Source organism: Borostomias antarcticus (assembly GCF_949987555.1).
Source record: "Borostomias antarcticus genome assembly, chromosome: 17".
Taxonomy (NCBI): Eukaryota; Metazoa; Chordata; class Actinopteri; order Stomiiformes; family Stomiidae; genus Borostomias; species Borostomias antarcticus.
In genome coordinates, this window is record NC_140250.1 from 22,165,134 (window position 1) to 22,180,133 (window position 15,000).

A 15,000-nucleotide genomic window follows, 5' to 3' on the forward strand; every position below is an offset into this window, starting at 1 on the left:
AGTCAGAAGTCAGAAGTGTGCATATTTTGCTAGTTGTAGAGTGAATAACTGTTCACACCTAAACCATGAACAGACACAGTTTGTGCGCAAAGGATGTACAGATACAGTTGACATTTACCTGTTTCAAAATGGTGTAATTCGATCCATCTACACTCAGCTTCCTGATCTCATGATGGTCTGCCAGGATAAGGAAGGGCTCCTCCACTGAAATAAAACAAAAAAACAGGCAAGTTAAAACAAACTGTACACACATTTTACATCACCATCATGGACTTGATCACCCCGATTGTATATTTGGTTATCATATCAACTGCAGTGCACAGAAAAGGAAGTCAAATTACTTGATAGTGCCTTGCAGGTGTTGGGGTTGCGCTCTAGGGCCTCGTAGCCGTCCACACACAAACACTTGAAGGAGCCGTAGGTGTTGATGCAGCGCTGGCTGCAGGGCAGAGTGGACGAGCACTCGTCGATGTCCACGCACGTCCTGCCATCGTCCTTCAGACGAAACCCGGGCCAACACTTACACTGCTCACACGAAAAAAAACACAAACAAACAAACACGGGCGCATCGAGTTCAATATCCAGTAACACTTTTGAATAACTATCCATTATAAATAGTTCAGAGATCATTCACAAACTATTAGTTAATGAGTTATTAATGATGTGTTAAACGTTTGTTAATAGTTGATTAGTGATTTTCAATTACCCTTATACATACTGTCAATAGATCATCCACAAACAAATACGAATTATAGACCTTTTTGGGACGTTACTCTAAAGTTGCAACTATTCCTCATTTACTAACACTAATGCTAAGTGCCCTTGGAGCCGTCGTAGTTGTTCTCTTTCATCCATCCATCCATCCATCCATCCATCCATTCATCCATCCATCATTCCATCCATCCATCCATCCATCCATCCATCCATCCATCCATCCATCCATCCATCCATCCATCTGTGCACTAGTGTTAATAAATGAGGAATAGTTGCAACTATTGACAGGGTCTTAACAAATATATTTACTAACCTTAACAAAATGATTTGTTACTCACTTCTAAACATTTATTAATTTGTCTTTAGATGGGTCTCCTGGTGGAAGGCCAGATGGGGCCAGCTGTACATAGATCAACTATTAACAAGTCATTAGTAAGTAGTATATTATTCACTTGTTCTATTTACTATTCAAAAGTCATAGCTCATTAACCAACTATTAACAAACATTTAAGACGTCATTAATAACCCATTAACTAACAGTTTGTAGATGATGTATTAACTATTTAAGGGATAGTTGCAAATCATTAACTGACTATTAACAAGTGTTTAACACATCATTAATAACGCATTAACTAACAGTTTGTGGATGATCAATTCACCTTTTATACAGGGTAGTTATCCTAAAGTGTTACCCAATATTCTTTCTCTGTGACATATTCCAGATGGTCAATACTGAAAATGCTTTGCAGGGAGGGTACAGCTGTAGCACAATATTCAACTGAGACAGTCTGTATATACACTCAAAATAATTTGTGAATCACAAACAGGGATGTGCACCAACGTGCTAACATCATGTTGCCCGGAAAAGCACACCCTTCTATTTCTCTCCCTCGCCTTCGTCCTGCCTTTCAGCATCCACTGCCCAAAATAACTCAAAGTGCTTGTATCAGCCGAACAGGGCCCAGTGCAAATCCCTGTCTCATCCGGCATTATAACCTCGAGGGCCTTTCTGCTGATCTCTCTGTTCAGACCGCAGCCAGAAGAGCAGTGGGTCTGCACTGAGGCGCTCTCTAGCCAGCGATCCTCTGCTCTCCACACCCAGGACAGTCTTCCTGGCCTTTTGGTGACTTTTTGTGATGCAGTGAATGTGTAGGGCAGAGGGGGGGGAACCAGTCCGAGAGGGGATGGGGGGCGGGGGGGGGCATCTTTTCTGACAACCCTGATGGCGTCAGGGGCGCTTCGGCGCCACAGTGCTGACCTGGATTCAGTCCAAACATCAGATTCATCCCTCAGCAGAACTGCCCTTCGCTGTCATGGACCTCCGCATACACACGCCACACACGCTTTTCCGGGCAGATGGCCCAATCCAATTGTCTGACGGTGAAAGTACGGTAAGTAATAGTTTTTTTTTTTGTTTTTTTTTTAACTCACATTGATTTTTGTTTTTTTGGTTGTTTTGCCTCTGTGTTCTATGACGTAAAAACAATACATGCAGCTGGAGGTGGATCAGTCTACAGGCTGTCACCTCACATCACCCCAGAACAAAAATGTCACTTGTCTTGACCTACTGCTCTCTGTCTTCTCAGTGAAATTGCTACGCACAGCGCACTCAGCGGGAACGCATGTGATTGGTCAGACAGCATAAGCGCCTGTGATTCGTCCGTGTAGTCCTAGCACACTCAATTCAAAGCAAAATTATTAATCACATTAATTGCGGCCTTTTGTGATTAGTTAATTGCGGAGGTCATAATCGCGATTTCGATTAATTCACGATTAATTGTGCAGCTTATATCTTATAACCCTGTAACTAACTGAGCCCTTATGTCTTATAACCCTGTAACTAACTGAGCCCTAATATCTTATAACCCTGTAACTAACTGAGCCCTTATATCTTATAACCCTGTAACTAACTGAGCTCTTATATCTTATAACCCTGTAACTAACTGAGCTCTTATATCTTATAACCCTGTAACTAACTGAGCCCTTATGTCTTATAACCCTGTAACTAACTGAGCCCTTATATCTTATAACCCTGTAACTAACTGAGCCCTAATATCTTATAACCCTGTAACTAACTGAGCCCTTATATCTTATAACCCTGTAACTAACTGAGCCCTTATATCTTATAACCCTGTAACTAACTGAGCCCTTATATCTTATAACCCTGTAACTAACTGAGCCTTATATCTTATAACCCTGTAACTAACTGAGCCCTTATATCTTATAACCATGTAACTAACTGAGCCCTTATATCTTATAACCCTGTAACTGAGCCCTTATATCTTATAACCCTGTAACTAACTGAGCCCTTATATCTTATAACCCTGTAACTACCTGAGCCCTTATATCTTATAACCCTGTAACTGAGCCCTTATATCTTATAACCCTGTAACTGAGCCCTTATATCTTATAACCCTGTAACTGAGCCCTTATATCTTATAACCCTGTAACTAACTGAGCCCTTATATCTTATAACCCTGTAACTACCTGAGCCCTTATATCTTATAACCCTGTAACTAACTGAGCCCTTATGTCTTATAAGCCCTAATATCTTATAACCCTGTAACTACCTGAGCCCTTATATCTTGTAACCCTGTAACTACCTGAGCCCTTATGTCTTATAAGCCCTAATATCTTATAACCCTGTAACTACCTGAGCCCTTATGTCTTATAACCCTGTAACTAACTGAGCCCTTATGTCTTATAAGCCTGTAACTAACTGAGCCCTTATATCTTATAACCCTGTAACTAACTGAGCCCTTATGTCTTATAAGCCCTAATATCTTATAACCCACAGTACAGTACCTTGTATCCCACCCTGAGGTCCTGACAGTCCTGTTTGCAGCCGCTGACCCGGCGGTTCAGGCATTCGTTCACCCCACAGTTCTTCTCGTCTGACCGGTCTCCACAGTCGTCCTTCTTGTCGCAGAGACTCCCCTCAGAGATGCAGCGGCCGTTGGAACACATGAAGAAGGAGCCATTGCACAAGCTCCCTGAAAGAGTAATACGTTACTGTCATTGCAGTAGAGGTTTTTTTCTCCGTTTTAAAAAGGTTCCCTGCGGATTAATTCCACTGGGAAACATCCCCCCTGGTCATCAATGCCTTTTCTCTCTACCGTATGTTCTGTTCTGGAGGTGTAGTGGGACTGTCGACACTGATGAAGAACTCAGAGGAGAGCGCCAAACAGCAGTCCTACTGGTACCTACCGGCAGCCAGACATTTGAGGTTCAGTGGCAGCTCGTCCGAGCGGTCTGGGCAGTCGGTGTAGCCGTCACACTCCCACTGTGCGCTCAACAGACAGCGCCCGTCGCCGCAGCGGAACTCCTGAGGCCCACAGGAGCGGTACGCTGCAACGAGACAGCCCGTTAGGCAAGCGCTGCTCGAACAAGGCAGCGCCCTATGTCTCAGATCGATAAAAACATAGTTTTTAAAATCTTTGAACCTCTCACAATCAAGCAATCAACCAAGAGTGAATGCATCAAGCAATCAACCAAGGGTGATTGCATATATTGATTATGACTGACTGAAAAAGATTGTTATCCGTTTACACTGGTTGCTTCTTGGTGATTGGTGTACTGTACTTTCATGTGATTGATTCAGTACATTATGAATGAACACTTAACATCGAAATTGTAAATAAATAACAGATCAGTAAAGGGAATTTAAAAGCACTTACCACATTCGACAGACTCGTCCGACCCGTCGCCACAGTCGTCGTCATGATCGCAGACGAAGCGCTGGGGGATGCAGGCTTTGTTGTGGCACCGAAACGAGTTGTCATCACAGGTGTTGTTGGGCGCTAATGCATTAGCAAACAGATAAAGGTGTTAAACTATGTGCTGACAACGTTGTTCACATTATGTCACTCTACAAATGGAGCAACAAGATTAAAAATAAGGTCAACATGGCTAATCATCTAATAGGTTTCACATGTGCTTCGTGACACTAACATCAGCTATTAACTATTTTATATTACATTCTTTTGCATTTTAGTATACTACAATTTTGAGAAACTCTGTCGACAGACAGTGGGTTGGCAATGGTAGAGGTCTGTTTATTTTACCACAGCCAGCAGCAGAGAGCTCGTCACTGCCATCTGGACAGTCCCTCTCCCCGTCACAGAGCCAGCGCTTGGGGACGCATGCGTAAGACCCTGGGCAGCTGAACAACCCCGGGGCACAGGTCACCGAACCTTGGGGGGTAAAAAAGAGGGGCATTAACATGACCATGAAATGTAAATAATGTATCAGGTGAAGCATAACCTGCTTAGCTGTTAAATTGGGGCTACTGATAAATGTTGCATCTCAATATGATCAAAATACAAACTTTGTTCCATACTGTACTGTTCAGTACATTTTTTTTCCAAGCACATTCAGAACAGTATGTATCGGTGCTGTAATCAGATATTGTCTGAATCGCCTCCAAGAATCAAAGGGCACCAAGAATCAGTGAATCAGATCCGTCATGCTGTGACAATTAAGGTAAGTACAACAGCCCAGTAATGAATGCTTTGTTTTAGATTGCAGCTGTGTGGAAATGCTTAGGGGTAATCCCATTAATATCTCCTTGACATTTCATTACAATCCAATTATACCACTGTTCACGCCAACATTTTCTATTCATTGCTGTATGATTATTTTTGTTTATTGGAAAATTCATTATTGTTACATCTCATTTACACATTGAGATTGCTACTCTTCTCGGGGCTTAATGAGGAAAAATCTATTTGCCTCGCTGGCCGGTCAAAGCATTGCACATATGTCTCAGCCTTCGTTCTATTATATTACTGTTGTGGACCTGTGACCTGGGATGATCTGTGGAAGCAAAGTCAACATGGGGAACGGTGGACAACTGTATAATAAACACATTCATCATTCATCTTTTCTAGTCTGTATCCATCCAAAGATTTAAGATGTGGCCTAAAAAACAATGTCAAGAAAATAGGGTACAATTACAGTACAGCTACAGTACAATTATTTTCAATGCAAGTCCCCCCATCAATTATTTTCAAACTTTTTTGTATTATTCTGAATTGTTTTTTTCCCCCCCAATTGTGCATTTCTATTGGCTGGTTTTATCAATCCTCAGCAATTCAGACCTTTCAAATATTAAAGAACCAGCTATTCCAGCCCATCAACACCACTGCTTTGGGATTCTCTATATTCTGCCATTCATGCACATGGCATACACGTATTCACTTCACTATACTGGAAGTCTAATTGGTATTGACTCACAAGATGTTCATTGTTGTAAACCTGGTCTCTGGTACAAGCTAGGGAAAGCATACAGATGTGATGGGCGTCACGTGTTTACGACCTTGGGGGGCCCCCTTACCACAGATCTGCACACTCTCATCTAGGCCATCCTCACAGTCGTTCTCTCCATCACACAGCCACTGCTTCGCGATGCATTTGTTTTTGGAGCAAGCAAACTGGTTCCAGAGGCAGGAGGAATCTGGGGGTGGGGGGGGGGGGGTAAATCACAAGTATTGACAAAACAAAACAAAAACAATACCCAGTTAGAAATCACACAGCCCCTTTTAATCAAAACAAAACAAGCTGCCCTGTTTCCATTTGCCCTAAACCTCTCTGTAGTTAGCTTTGCATTATATGCAGTGGCCTTGCAGCCAAATGGAGCCTTACATTCGTTCTGTTTTCACTGATGGAAGAGCAATGCGGGGCTTACGGACAGCTGCCGCTGATTACAAATATAGATGGAAAAAAACAAATAAACAGGAAGTGGAGTAGGAAATACTACAAGGGCAGGGTTCTTCCACAATAGTGACTGATAGAAACAAGAGTGTTGAATTGTTCATCTCCAAAGAATTTAATCTTGGATACCCAGGACAAACTGATTTTTTTTTTAGCAACCATGAAATCTGCCAGCTGCCAGTAATTACAAGCCTTGTGTCATTGGATCAGGAAACAGTAGATAATCACAAAAAGCCATTCGGAGGCGATAAGGACATGAACCAATGTATTCGTAATCTGCACTGGGTTCCTATCAGAGAAACATTCTCCTGCTCCCTGAGGAACCTTCATGCAGTTCATCTCTTAGATGTCTGTTCTGACAGTCTCCCTGGGCTTTGAGGAGGTGCTGGAGGAGGTGGGTGGACTCTCTGCTCAGGTCAAACCACAACACGCGGATTTGCGGATCACTCTGTGGGAGGAATAAGAAGAAATTATCTCTTCCCTTGCCATCTATTTTAAAAGTTATGGGGAAATACTGCCCACTCTGGTTATTAATAATATCCACATTGTTGGGCCGTTAGTCCGTCGCATAGACAACATGGCGTGATGTGTACGAACAGACCGCACATGGGTGAAACCGCATTCTGCCTGGCGCAGGCACACAGACGGTCAAGTTGCGCTTTCCTACTCATATGTATTCATGGGAGGGTCGAGGGAAAGGCGGGTGTGAACGCCCACAAAACGGGGAGGAGATGCGCAAGGAGAGCCTCTTTAATATCCCGTCATACTGTATGTACAGTATGAAAACTGCAGGGTAAAGCGCACGTCTGATTAGCGGGGAAATTTATCTGCCTTTGAAAAGCAGATGTAATCCAGTTGTGCATAACCAACCAGTTTACACATTACCATATCCCATTAATTATGAACATATATGTTCATGAATTGCATACATGGAGGAGCAGTTATTATTCAATATTTTGGATAGTCCGATATTCATGCAACACTGATATTTAAGAGGTCACATAGCTAATTGGTCTCAGATAGATTTAATATGTGCCAATGTATTAAGGCCTGCAATTATTCAAATGCAGTAAATTACGATTATAACGTGAACTGGAGCATTCACAATGCAGACATTCACTGATTACAATTGGCACCATTCAGGGCTTCAAGGGTTTGTAATTAAATAATTGGCTTTAGAAAATGAATATATGCCAGGGAGAGCCTACAATGCACTTGCAAATAAGATGCACAAGGCCAATGCGATCATTGCGCTACACCATCAACAGCAATGATAGCCGACCACATCAGCCCTCATAATTTAAAGCAGTCAATTACACAGAGATAGCCTAATGGACAAAGCAAGACTGCGTACTGCAAGTCTCTATATTTTCCATGCACACCTCACGGTTTGAGGACAGTGACATGCGCTGATTGCACATTGAGGCACAGGCTTTGTACATCCAACGCAAACTGAAGACGCACCATGCACACTTTCTGCGGACTGCCCAAGGCGCTATTTACAGTACGCTGCGCTCGCAAACGTTAGTATACCTGCCCCTAAGAGCCAGTAGGCACGAATTAACATGGCCGCCACTCAAAGTCAACGCAACGCCGCATAAACAGGGAGTTCTAATTGCTTAATGCATCATCCCTTTGACATTCTACTAAATATGCATGTTAAATAACGGTCAATAACTACCTGCTGACTCAATCAAATATGTGTATGTCCAAATATGTCCAAATAAGCCTTACTTCACCTACAGGGAAGTGCATAGGGCAGGCAATGAAATGTGTCTAGAACTATCAAAAGAACGTACACCCATCAGCCATAGGCCTGGCTGGACCTGGCCTGGTTTACACCAAGGTTAAAGTGAAACACTGCCTACTCTATCTAGCTATCGAATATGTGCCCCTTTATGTACTGTAGCTGTGGGTATCCATCAGAAATGACCAACAACATAGAGAGGCCCCTCCCCTCTGGCTGTATTTTGTTGTTCACTCTTCGGGACATTTCTGGGCACTAACCCTTGGGCTTTGGGGGTACCCCTCAGCCAATAACATGGGTGGTTGAGCCTTCAATATACAAGTTGCCATATCCATGGAGACTGAAATCGAACTGACTCAAAGTGAGAAGATAAGATAACTGCTGAGGCAGGACCTAAAATACCAAAATATAGTGAGACAAAATGCCAAGCTGACAAAGCTTGATCAAAAACCAGAGTGAATCTGGGGTTGGCGTTCACCCGCTGGCGAACACTGAAGCAGAGGATGGGGATGAAGAGTGTGGTGGACTTGCTTGTTTTCTGTTAGAAAGGTAAGCAACTCTTACTAGCTAAACGCAGACGGTTATATCGTTAGCTAGCTGGATAACACTGATAGCAAGCCAGCCAGCTAAGTTAGCTAGTTAGGCTAGCTGGTGTTGTGCCAATGTGTACTCCCGATAAGATAAGGTTAGAAAGTGTTTACCCTCCAGTGTATTTCCCTCGATCAGATGATATAAAGTGTTTTCTCCTGATAGAAAGAGGCTTCCCCTTCCCCACCCGCTGAGGATGAGAGGGCAAGAACTCGATTCCTGTGGTGTTTACCATTAATAGTGTTGGTTCTCGTCAGCTTGCTAGCTAGCCAGCTGGCTTGTATTTGTAGGTACCCTCGACATGGTATGTCAAGTCAAACAAGTCAAAATGCTGCCGGTATGGAGTGAACTTTATTTGTAGTCTACTTTAAATGACTTTGAATGGCATTTCCTGGCCAAGATCATTCAACTCCAGTGGACTAGCACGCGCTGGCTTTGTGCTACGGGAGAAAATCCTATCTGTGTTTGTGGATCAATCGAGCTCTTTGGTGTTATTGTGTGAGGCGTCGTTCATCTCTCTCTGACTGGCAAATGTTACGCTGCAGATGAGAAAATCTGTCTGACTTGGCAACCGCGGTCAGGGGGAGGAGCAGGGAAGGAGCAGGGAGGAGGGGCGAAGTTTGAATGATGTGTTTACAAAACACAACTGACAAATCCTACTAATTATGCCTTTAATTGGAAAGACCTTTACTTTGCCATGGTAAGTTATGCACATTAGCTACAATCAAAGCTTGGGCCAGATGTGGTCTTTTCCACCCTGGTAAGAGGGAATGTGCAGAGTTCCGTGCAAGGGAACGAGCAAAACCTTCAATCCTCACTGCTTTCCAATGTATGTTTACATCCTGGGAGCAATTTGCAATGACTAACAGCGATTTAATTAATTGCAACTGTGCACACGGCGACCATGCTAATTCGATGACGGGGGGGAGGGGGTGGGGGGCGGACAACAAGATGTGTTTGAATGTGGGGCTGGAGGTAGACAACCCACGAGTAGCAGAGTCGGATGAACAATGTCTTCAAACAAGCAGTGAAAAAGGACAATACACACTGAAGACATGGTGTGCTGACATACTGCGCAATTATACACTCTTATTCAGGATTTGTCAATTACATACAGCAAATTGGTGGCTTTCAGCGGATCTATTCAGGACGCATTTGACAAAGCCGCTCTAATAAGAGTTATCCTGATGGCCTAATGACAAAGTGGGGAAACAACATGAATGGGGTGTGAGAGAGGAAGCACTAGTGTGTGCAGCGTAGTGCCAGTCTAATTGTAGTGCTCCCACCCTAAAACCACAAATCACATGCCACAGCATAGCATTACAAATCACCTCCCCTCCCTCTTAGATCAATCTCCTTCTACCTGACACTCTCTCTCTTTATGTCTCTCTCTCTGTCTGTCTCTCTCTGGACCTGTCCCCTGAGCCCATGCTGGATTCGACCTGTAGTCCTCTGACTTGCCAACACACCTGACACAACCCCACCTAAACCATTATGCTATCGAAAAGTTGGAGAGTCGAGGGCGCGGATGACCGGTATTTATTCAGAGAAGTAACATCTGCGCACGGACCTGTAGTTGCATGTCCTTATATGGGGCTGGCGGGGAGTTTACCTATTCTAATTCGGGTGAGCGGCCACATTCCTTCAACATTAAGAGAAGGCAGGTGTGAACTCCTCCAGTGGCATGTCCATTAAATTGTGGTCAGTTTACTGTACCTCAGCGAGGTGCCTTGATGCGGACTCACGAGAAGGGTGCATAAAGGGTGCATTGGCGGTGTAGGGTGCACCCTTGCGAGGGCGCAATGAGAAATGGGACACCCTTGGCAGGTATGCGCCCTTTGGTGCAAGGGTGGGTATTGGGACAGGGCCCCCCTGTCTCTATGTCTGTCTGTGTGTCTGTCTCTCTCTGTCTCTCTCTCTCTCTCTCTCTTTCTCTCCGTCCACTAACAGGTCCTACCTTGGTTCAAAATGACAGCTGAAGAAGAGATGGTTAAAGGCTAGTTACCACACTGGAACTCATCGGCTCCGTCTTCGCAGTCCTTCTGTCCATCACACAGCCACACACTGGAGATGCAGTTCCCGCTGGGACAGGCGAAGTGTCCCTGCTCACACTTCTGTCCACGGGAAACTACAAGGAGCAATAAAAACGTATTAAAGTGACACGTTTGAGGTGTTGATGGTGATTCGGGTAATTATGTTTGCCCAAGTTCTCGGGGTCATCTAATTGTGGTGCCCCCCGATCACCTCGGAAAATGATATCTTTGGTTTATAACTCTCTTCAAGTATTTTACTACTGTAATTAAGGCAGGCCTTGATCTGCCTCTGCTAATAAGGTGAGGAGAATTACCCTGGCAGTTGATCTCATCTGCGTAATCTCCACAGTCGTTGGCACCGTCGCAGACCCAGGAAGGGTGGATGCACAGAGTGGTGGAGTTGCAGCTGATGAAGCTCCTCTCTTTCACCCCCAGCTTGAAGAAATCGGAGCAGTCTGTGTGATCTGGAAACAAGACAGGGCACTTTTAACACCTCTTGATGTGCATGTGGGCTCGGCGAACGGGTTTCGGGTGCGTGACTTACTGCAGTTCTTCTCATCGGAGGCGTCGGCGCAGTCGATGACCTGGTTGCACCACGCAGCGTTGGCTATACAGCTTCCATCCTGGCAGGGGGACTCAGAAGAAGCGCAGGTTACATCTGGGAAGACAAATTAACATATCAAAAAGGGAGTGCATGCTAAATGGGCGGGGAGAGCCAGAGACCGGTGCAGGTAGGGGACTCTGTAGGGTTCAGCAGAATGTTTCACAAGGATGAAAGAGAGAACTGGCTTGAGAGTGGAGAGGCGAATCAGACAGGTACTGTATGCATTATACAGTATAAGAGAGACGATGATTTATTCAGCGCTATTGAGTCTATGGCTGAGCAGCATCACAGCCGTCTATTATGAGGTTCGCTGTACGAGAGAACACAGTGCACTGGAGACAAAGAAACCCAAAAGCCATATTATCTTTCATAAATCACAGGGATAGCGGGAGTTCTTGCTCAATTTAGCAGCTAGCCGTTACAGTTTATTGTCTGTAATTAAATGTTTTAATGACAATCAAAGGGTCACTGTTGATAACATTTTTTTTATGCATGCTTTGAGAAGCATTAGGCCTACAGTGTTATAGTATTGTTGTTTGCAATCCCATTTCTTGGATGGTTGGTATTCATCTTCAGAGAATCCTGCCTTGTGGGCTTTATTAATAGTCCCATTCAGGTTTAAAGTGCATTGACTTCTTCTAATAAACATTAGGATGATTTTCCTTGGGGCCAACTGCATTAAAATAATACCCCCAAAACAACACGGATTGGGAAGACTGCTCCACTTAACAGCAATGATCAACATGAGTATTTATGTATGAGAAATGTAAAAGATGCAATGTTTTGTACAAAGCATTCTCCTCTCTCTTTTTCTCTCTCCCTCTCTCTCCCCCTCTCTCTCTGAGTATCGGGACCCATGTGATCCGGAGGCTCATTAAAGAGATTGGGCAAAGCTCTGCGTGTAGCCTAACACAAAGCATTAGCTGGCAGAGAGTGGACCCGCTGTCCCTGGTGCCTGAAACCCAACAGCAGATCAAGCGCAGCTGTACTCACTGCTACAGAAGGCCTCATCGGAGTTGTCCCCACAGTCATCGGTCCCGTCGCAGAAGTGGCTGTTAGCCACACAGCGCTGGTTGTAGCAGGGCCTGAAGCCCCGTCTGCACTGCCTGTTATCTGGAAGAGTTATGTATACACAAATATAAGGGATGTGCCCAGCGACTATTTTCACTGACGACTAGACGGGGGTTTTGCAACCGACTAGTCTAGCACATATTCCGAACCACTCAACCGACTATATGACTAGTCTAAAGCAGATTCCCAACCACTCAACCGACTATATGACTAGTCTAAAGCAGATTCCCAACCACTCAACCGACTATATGACTAGTGTAAAACATACAGTATTCCCAACCACTCAACCGACTATACGACTAGTCTAAAACATATTCCCAACCACTCAACCGACTATACGACTAGTCTAAAACATATTCCCAACCACTCAACCGATTATACGACTAGTCTAAAACATATTCCCAACCACTCAGCGGCAGCCAAATTGCATTCGTTGCGCAGGGTCACAGTACTTCAGCCTGTCTTTACAGCTTATTACTTAGCAAAGATCTAAATGTGATTTATTTTGCTTAATTGAAGAGGAGGCTAGCCTAATAGCCTAATGATCACGAATAGCCCCATGAAGCTTGTAGATTCTGTGTATGCCTAGACTTTAAACATTTTTTAAGTAGGCTAATAAAAACTGATCATGTTTTCTATTAACGAAATTCCCAGTCACATTCATAGACACAGTCAGTCAGTATAAAACGTTAGGCCGATACCATGGCTTGGATGAATACTCATTGTCATTATTTCACCTGAGCCTAATGCAGCTGTAAATTAATGTGTTTATTTCACTGACATAAATGATCAGGCATGCTTGTGGTCTGAGCTAGACTGGGTCCATACATCCGAATCCACCCACTCCACCGAAGGTGATTGATTCTTGATCTCGACAGAGTGAACGAGTTGACATTCTGTCTGATCGAAGCGGAATCGGAGCGGGAGAGAATGCCGATCGCTCCGACTTTTTGAAAACACGCTCACGCTCTGCGCTCCGCTGAAAAAACAACCGCTCCACTCACAATCTGTGATCATTTAATTTTAATGATGATGATCAAAGCAGCGAGACTACATACTACTATAGCGCTGTAGTAAGGATTGGAACCTCTCTCTCTCTCTCTCTCTCTCCATTAAGTAGCCCTATTAACATATGGTAACTAGGTCAGGGGTCGCAATGGGAACATGCATATGAACTCCAACTCACATGCTCGCTTTGGGTTATTGCCTACCCGTCAGGTGCATAGTGTGACAATAACCCCCCCTACGCCTGAGCAGGCTACTGTGAGTAAGGTGACTTCACTTATTTAATTCTTTTTTTCTTAAAATAAAAAAATCTAAATATATTATATTTAGTTTAGCCGACTAGTATTTCCTAAATGACTAGCAGAAGCTGCGCTGTATAGTCGGATAAATGACTATTCAGTCGAGATCACTTAAGTCAAAATTGACCCATTTATTAGCAAGCAACAATATATACAGCATATGAATTTTTACGCATATGAATTTTGGCGGTGTGATCTGTTCGGGGGCCCCCTGCCTTCCACGCATGTGGAAAGCGGCAATCTAGATGTTCCCCCCCTCTGGGCCGCTTGGCCCGGAGTGCCGGAAGAGGGAACGGCATCTAGCCCCCTGTCTTTATGACGATCAGAGTGGGCCGCGATCGGGAAGACGCTCGGAGGTAACTCAGCCCACTAAGACCGTCAAAGAGCACCACAGGGGGACTGCTGTACATTATAGTCCCTGGCCTCCACGGGCCAGCGCTTTGTGGAGTCCGAAGGAGATACAGCCTAGTGTCTCTGGCTCCATGGTGACCGGAGGGACCGCTGGATGGCCCTTCGGAGATGTTTCGGCCCACGATCACCACGGAGCGCCATAGAGACTAAGCTAGTGTAATTCCCCGGCCGACACATAGTGGAATACCAGAAGAATGCAGCAATACCCCCGGAACAGAGAGCAACGACGACAACAGAGACGACATCGACAGAACACAGGCGGAGCAGGGGAGGAGGTGGGGCGAGCGCGCAGATACGAGCGATCCGCAGTAATGGCAAGAGTGAACAATGACATGTTTTGACAGCTTAAATACATGCGCTCTAGCGAGCTGAACCAATGCTATGACAGCTGACAGTCAGCTGGTGGGTTGCGTCATACGGGGTGTGACTGATTAGCCTCTGCCGATTAGCCCGGCAATGACATCCATGCCTCGCCTGAAGTTACGTCGGAGTCTTCATTCTGCGCACACCCCTAACGAATATATAGTTGGGGGCCCCAAGCAGAAATGGATACGTGGATATGTGCGGATCAGGGGCATCAAATATTTCAACATTTATTAAGACAAATGTATAAATATTTATATGACAAAACCTTTTTTTTTCTTACCACAATACTGCATCTTCTCATCTGCCTTGTCCTTGCAATGTGCTACTCCATCACACGTGAGCTGGTAGTTAATGCACTCGCCGTTCCCACACTCAAACTCAGTGTGAATGTTGCAGGAGGAGTTCTCAGCTGCAAGAGAACCAAGGACATACTTATTCTCATCTCTGTCA

The 15,000-nt window shown here is 44.5% G+C and overlaps 1 protein-coding gene across 1 annotated transcript in view; it reads right to left on the reverse strand.

Annotated features, from left to right (window-relative positions):
- lrp1bb (low density lipoprotein receptor-related protein 1Bb) overlaps window positions 1–15,000 on the reverse strand; it is a gene marked incomplete at both ends in the record, with an annotated part of 163,069 nt that overhangs the window by 36,330 nt on the left and 111,739 nt on the right. The window contains 12 exons of the mRNA XM_084452101.1: window positions 119–204; window positions 342–525; window positions 3,520–3,707; window positions 3,922–4,062; window positions 4,392–4,514; window positions 4,779–4,907; window positions 6,050–6,169; window positions 10,767–10,889; window positions 11,109–11,258; window positions 11,339–11,452; window positions 12,392–12,511; window positions 14,831–14,959. Coding sequence (XP_084308227.1) covers window positions 119–204; window positions 342–525; window positions 3,520–3,707; window positions 3,922–4,062; window positions 4,392–4,514; window positions 4,779–4,907; window positions 6,050–6,169; window positions 10,767–10,889; window positions 11,109–11,258; window positions 11,339–11,452; window positions 12,392–12,511; window positions 14,831–14,959 — 1,607 coding nt within the window. The remainder of the gene's footprint in view (window positions 1–118; window positions 205–341; window positions 526–3,519; window positions 3,708–3,921; window positions 4,063–4,391; window positions 4,515–4,778; window positions 4,908–6,049; window positions 6,170–10,766; window positions 10,890–11,108; window positions 11,259–11,338; window positions 11,453–12,391; window positions 12,512–14,830; window positions 14,960–15,000) is intronic.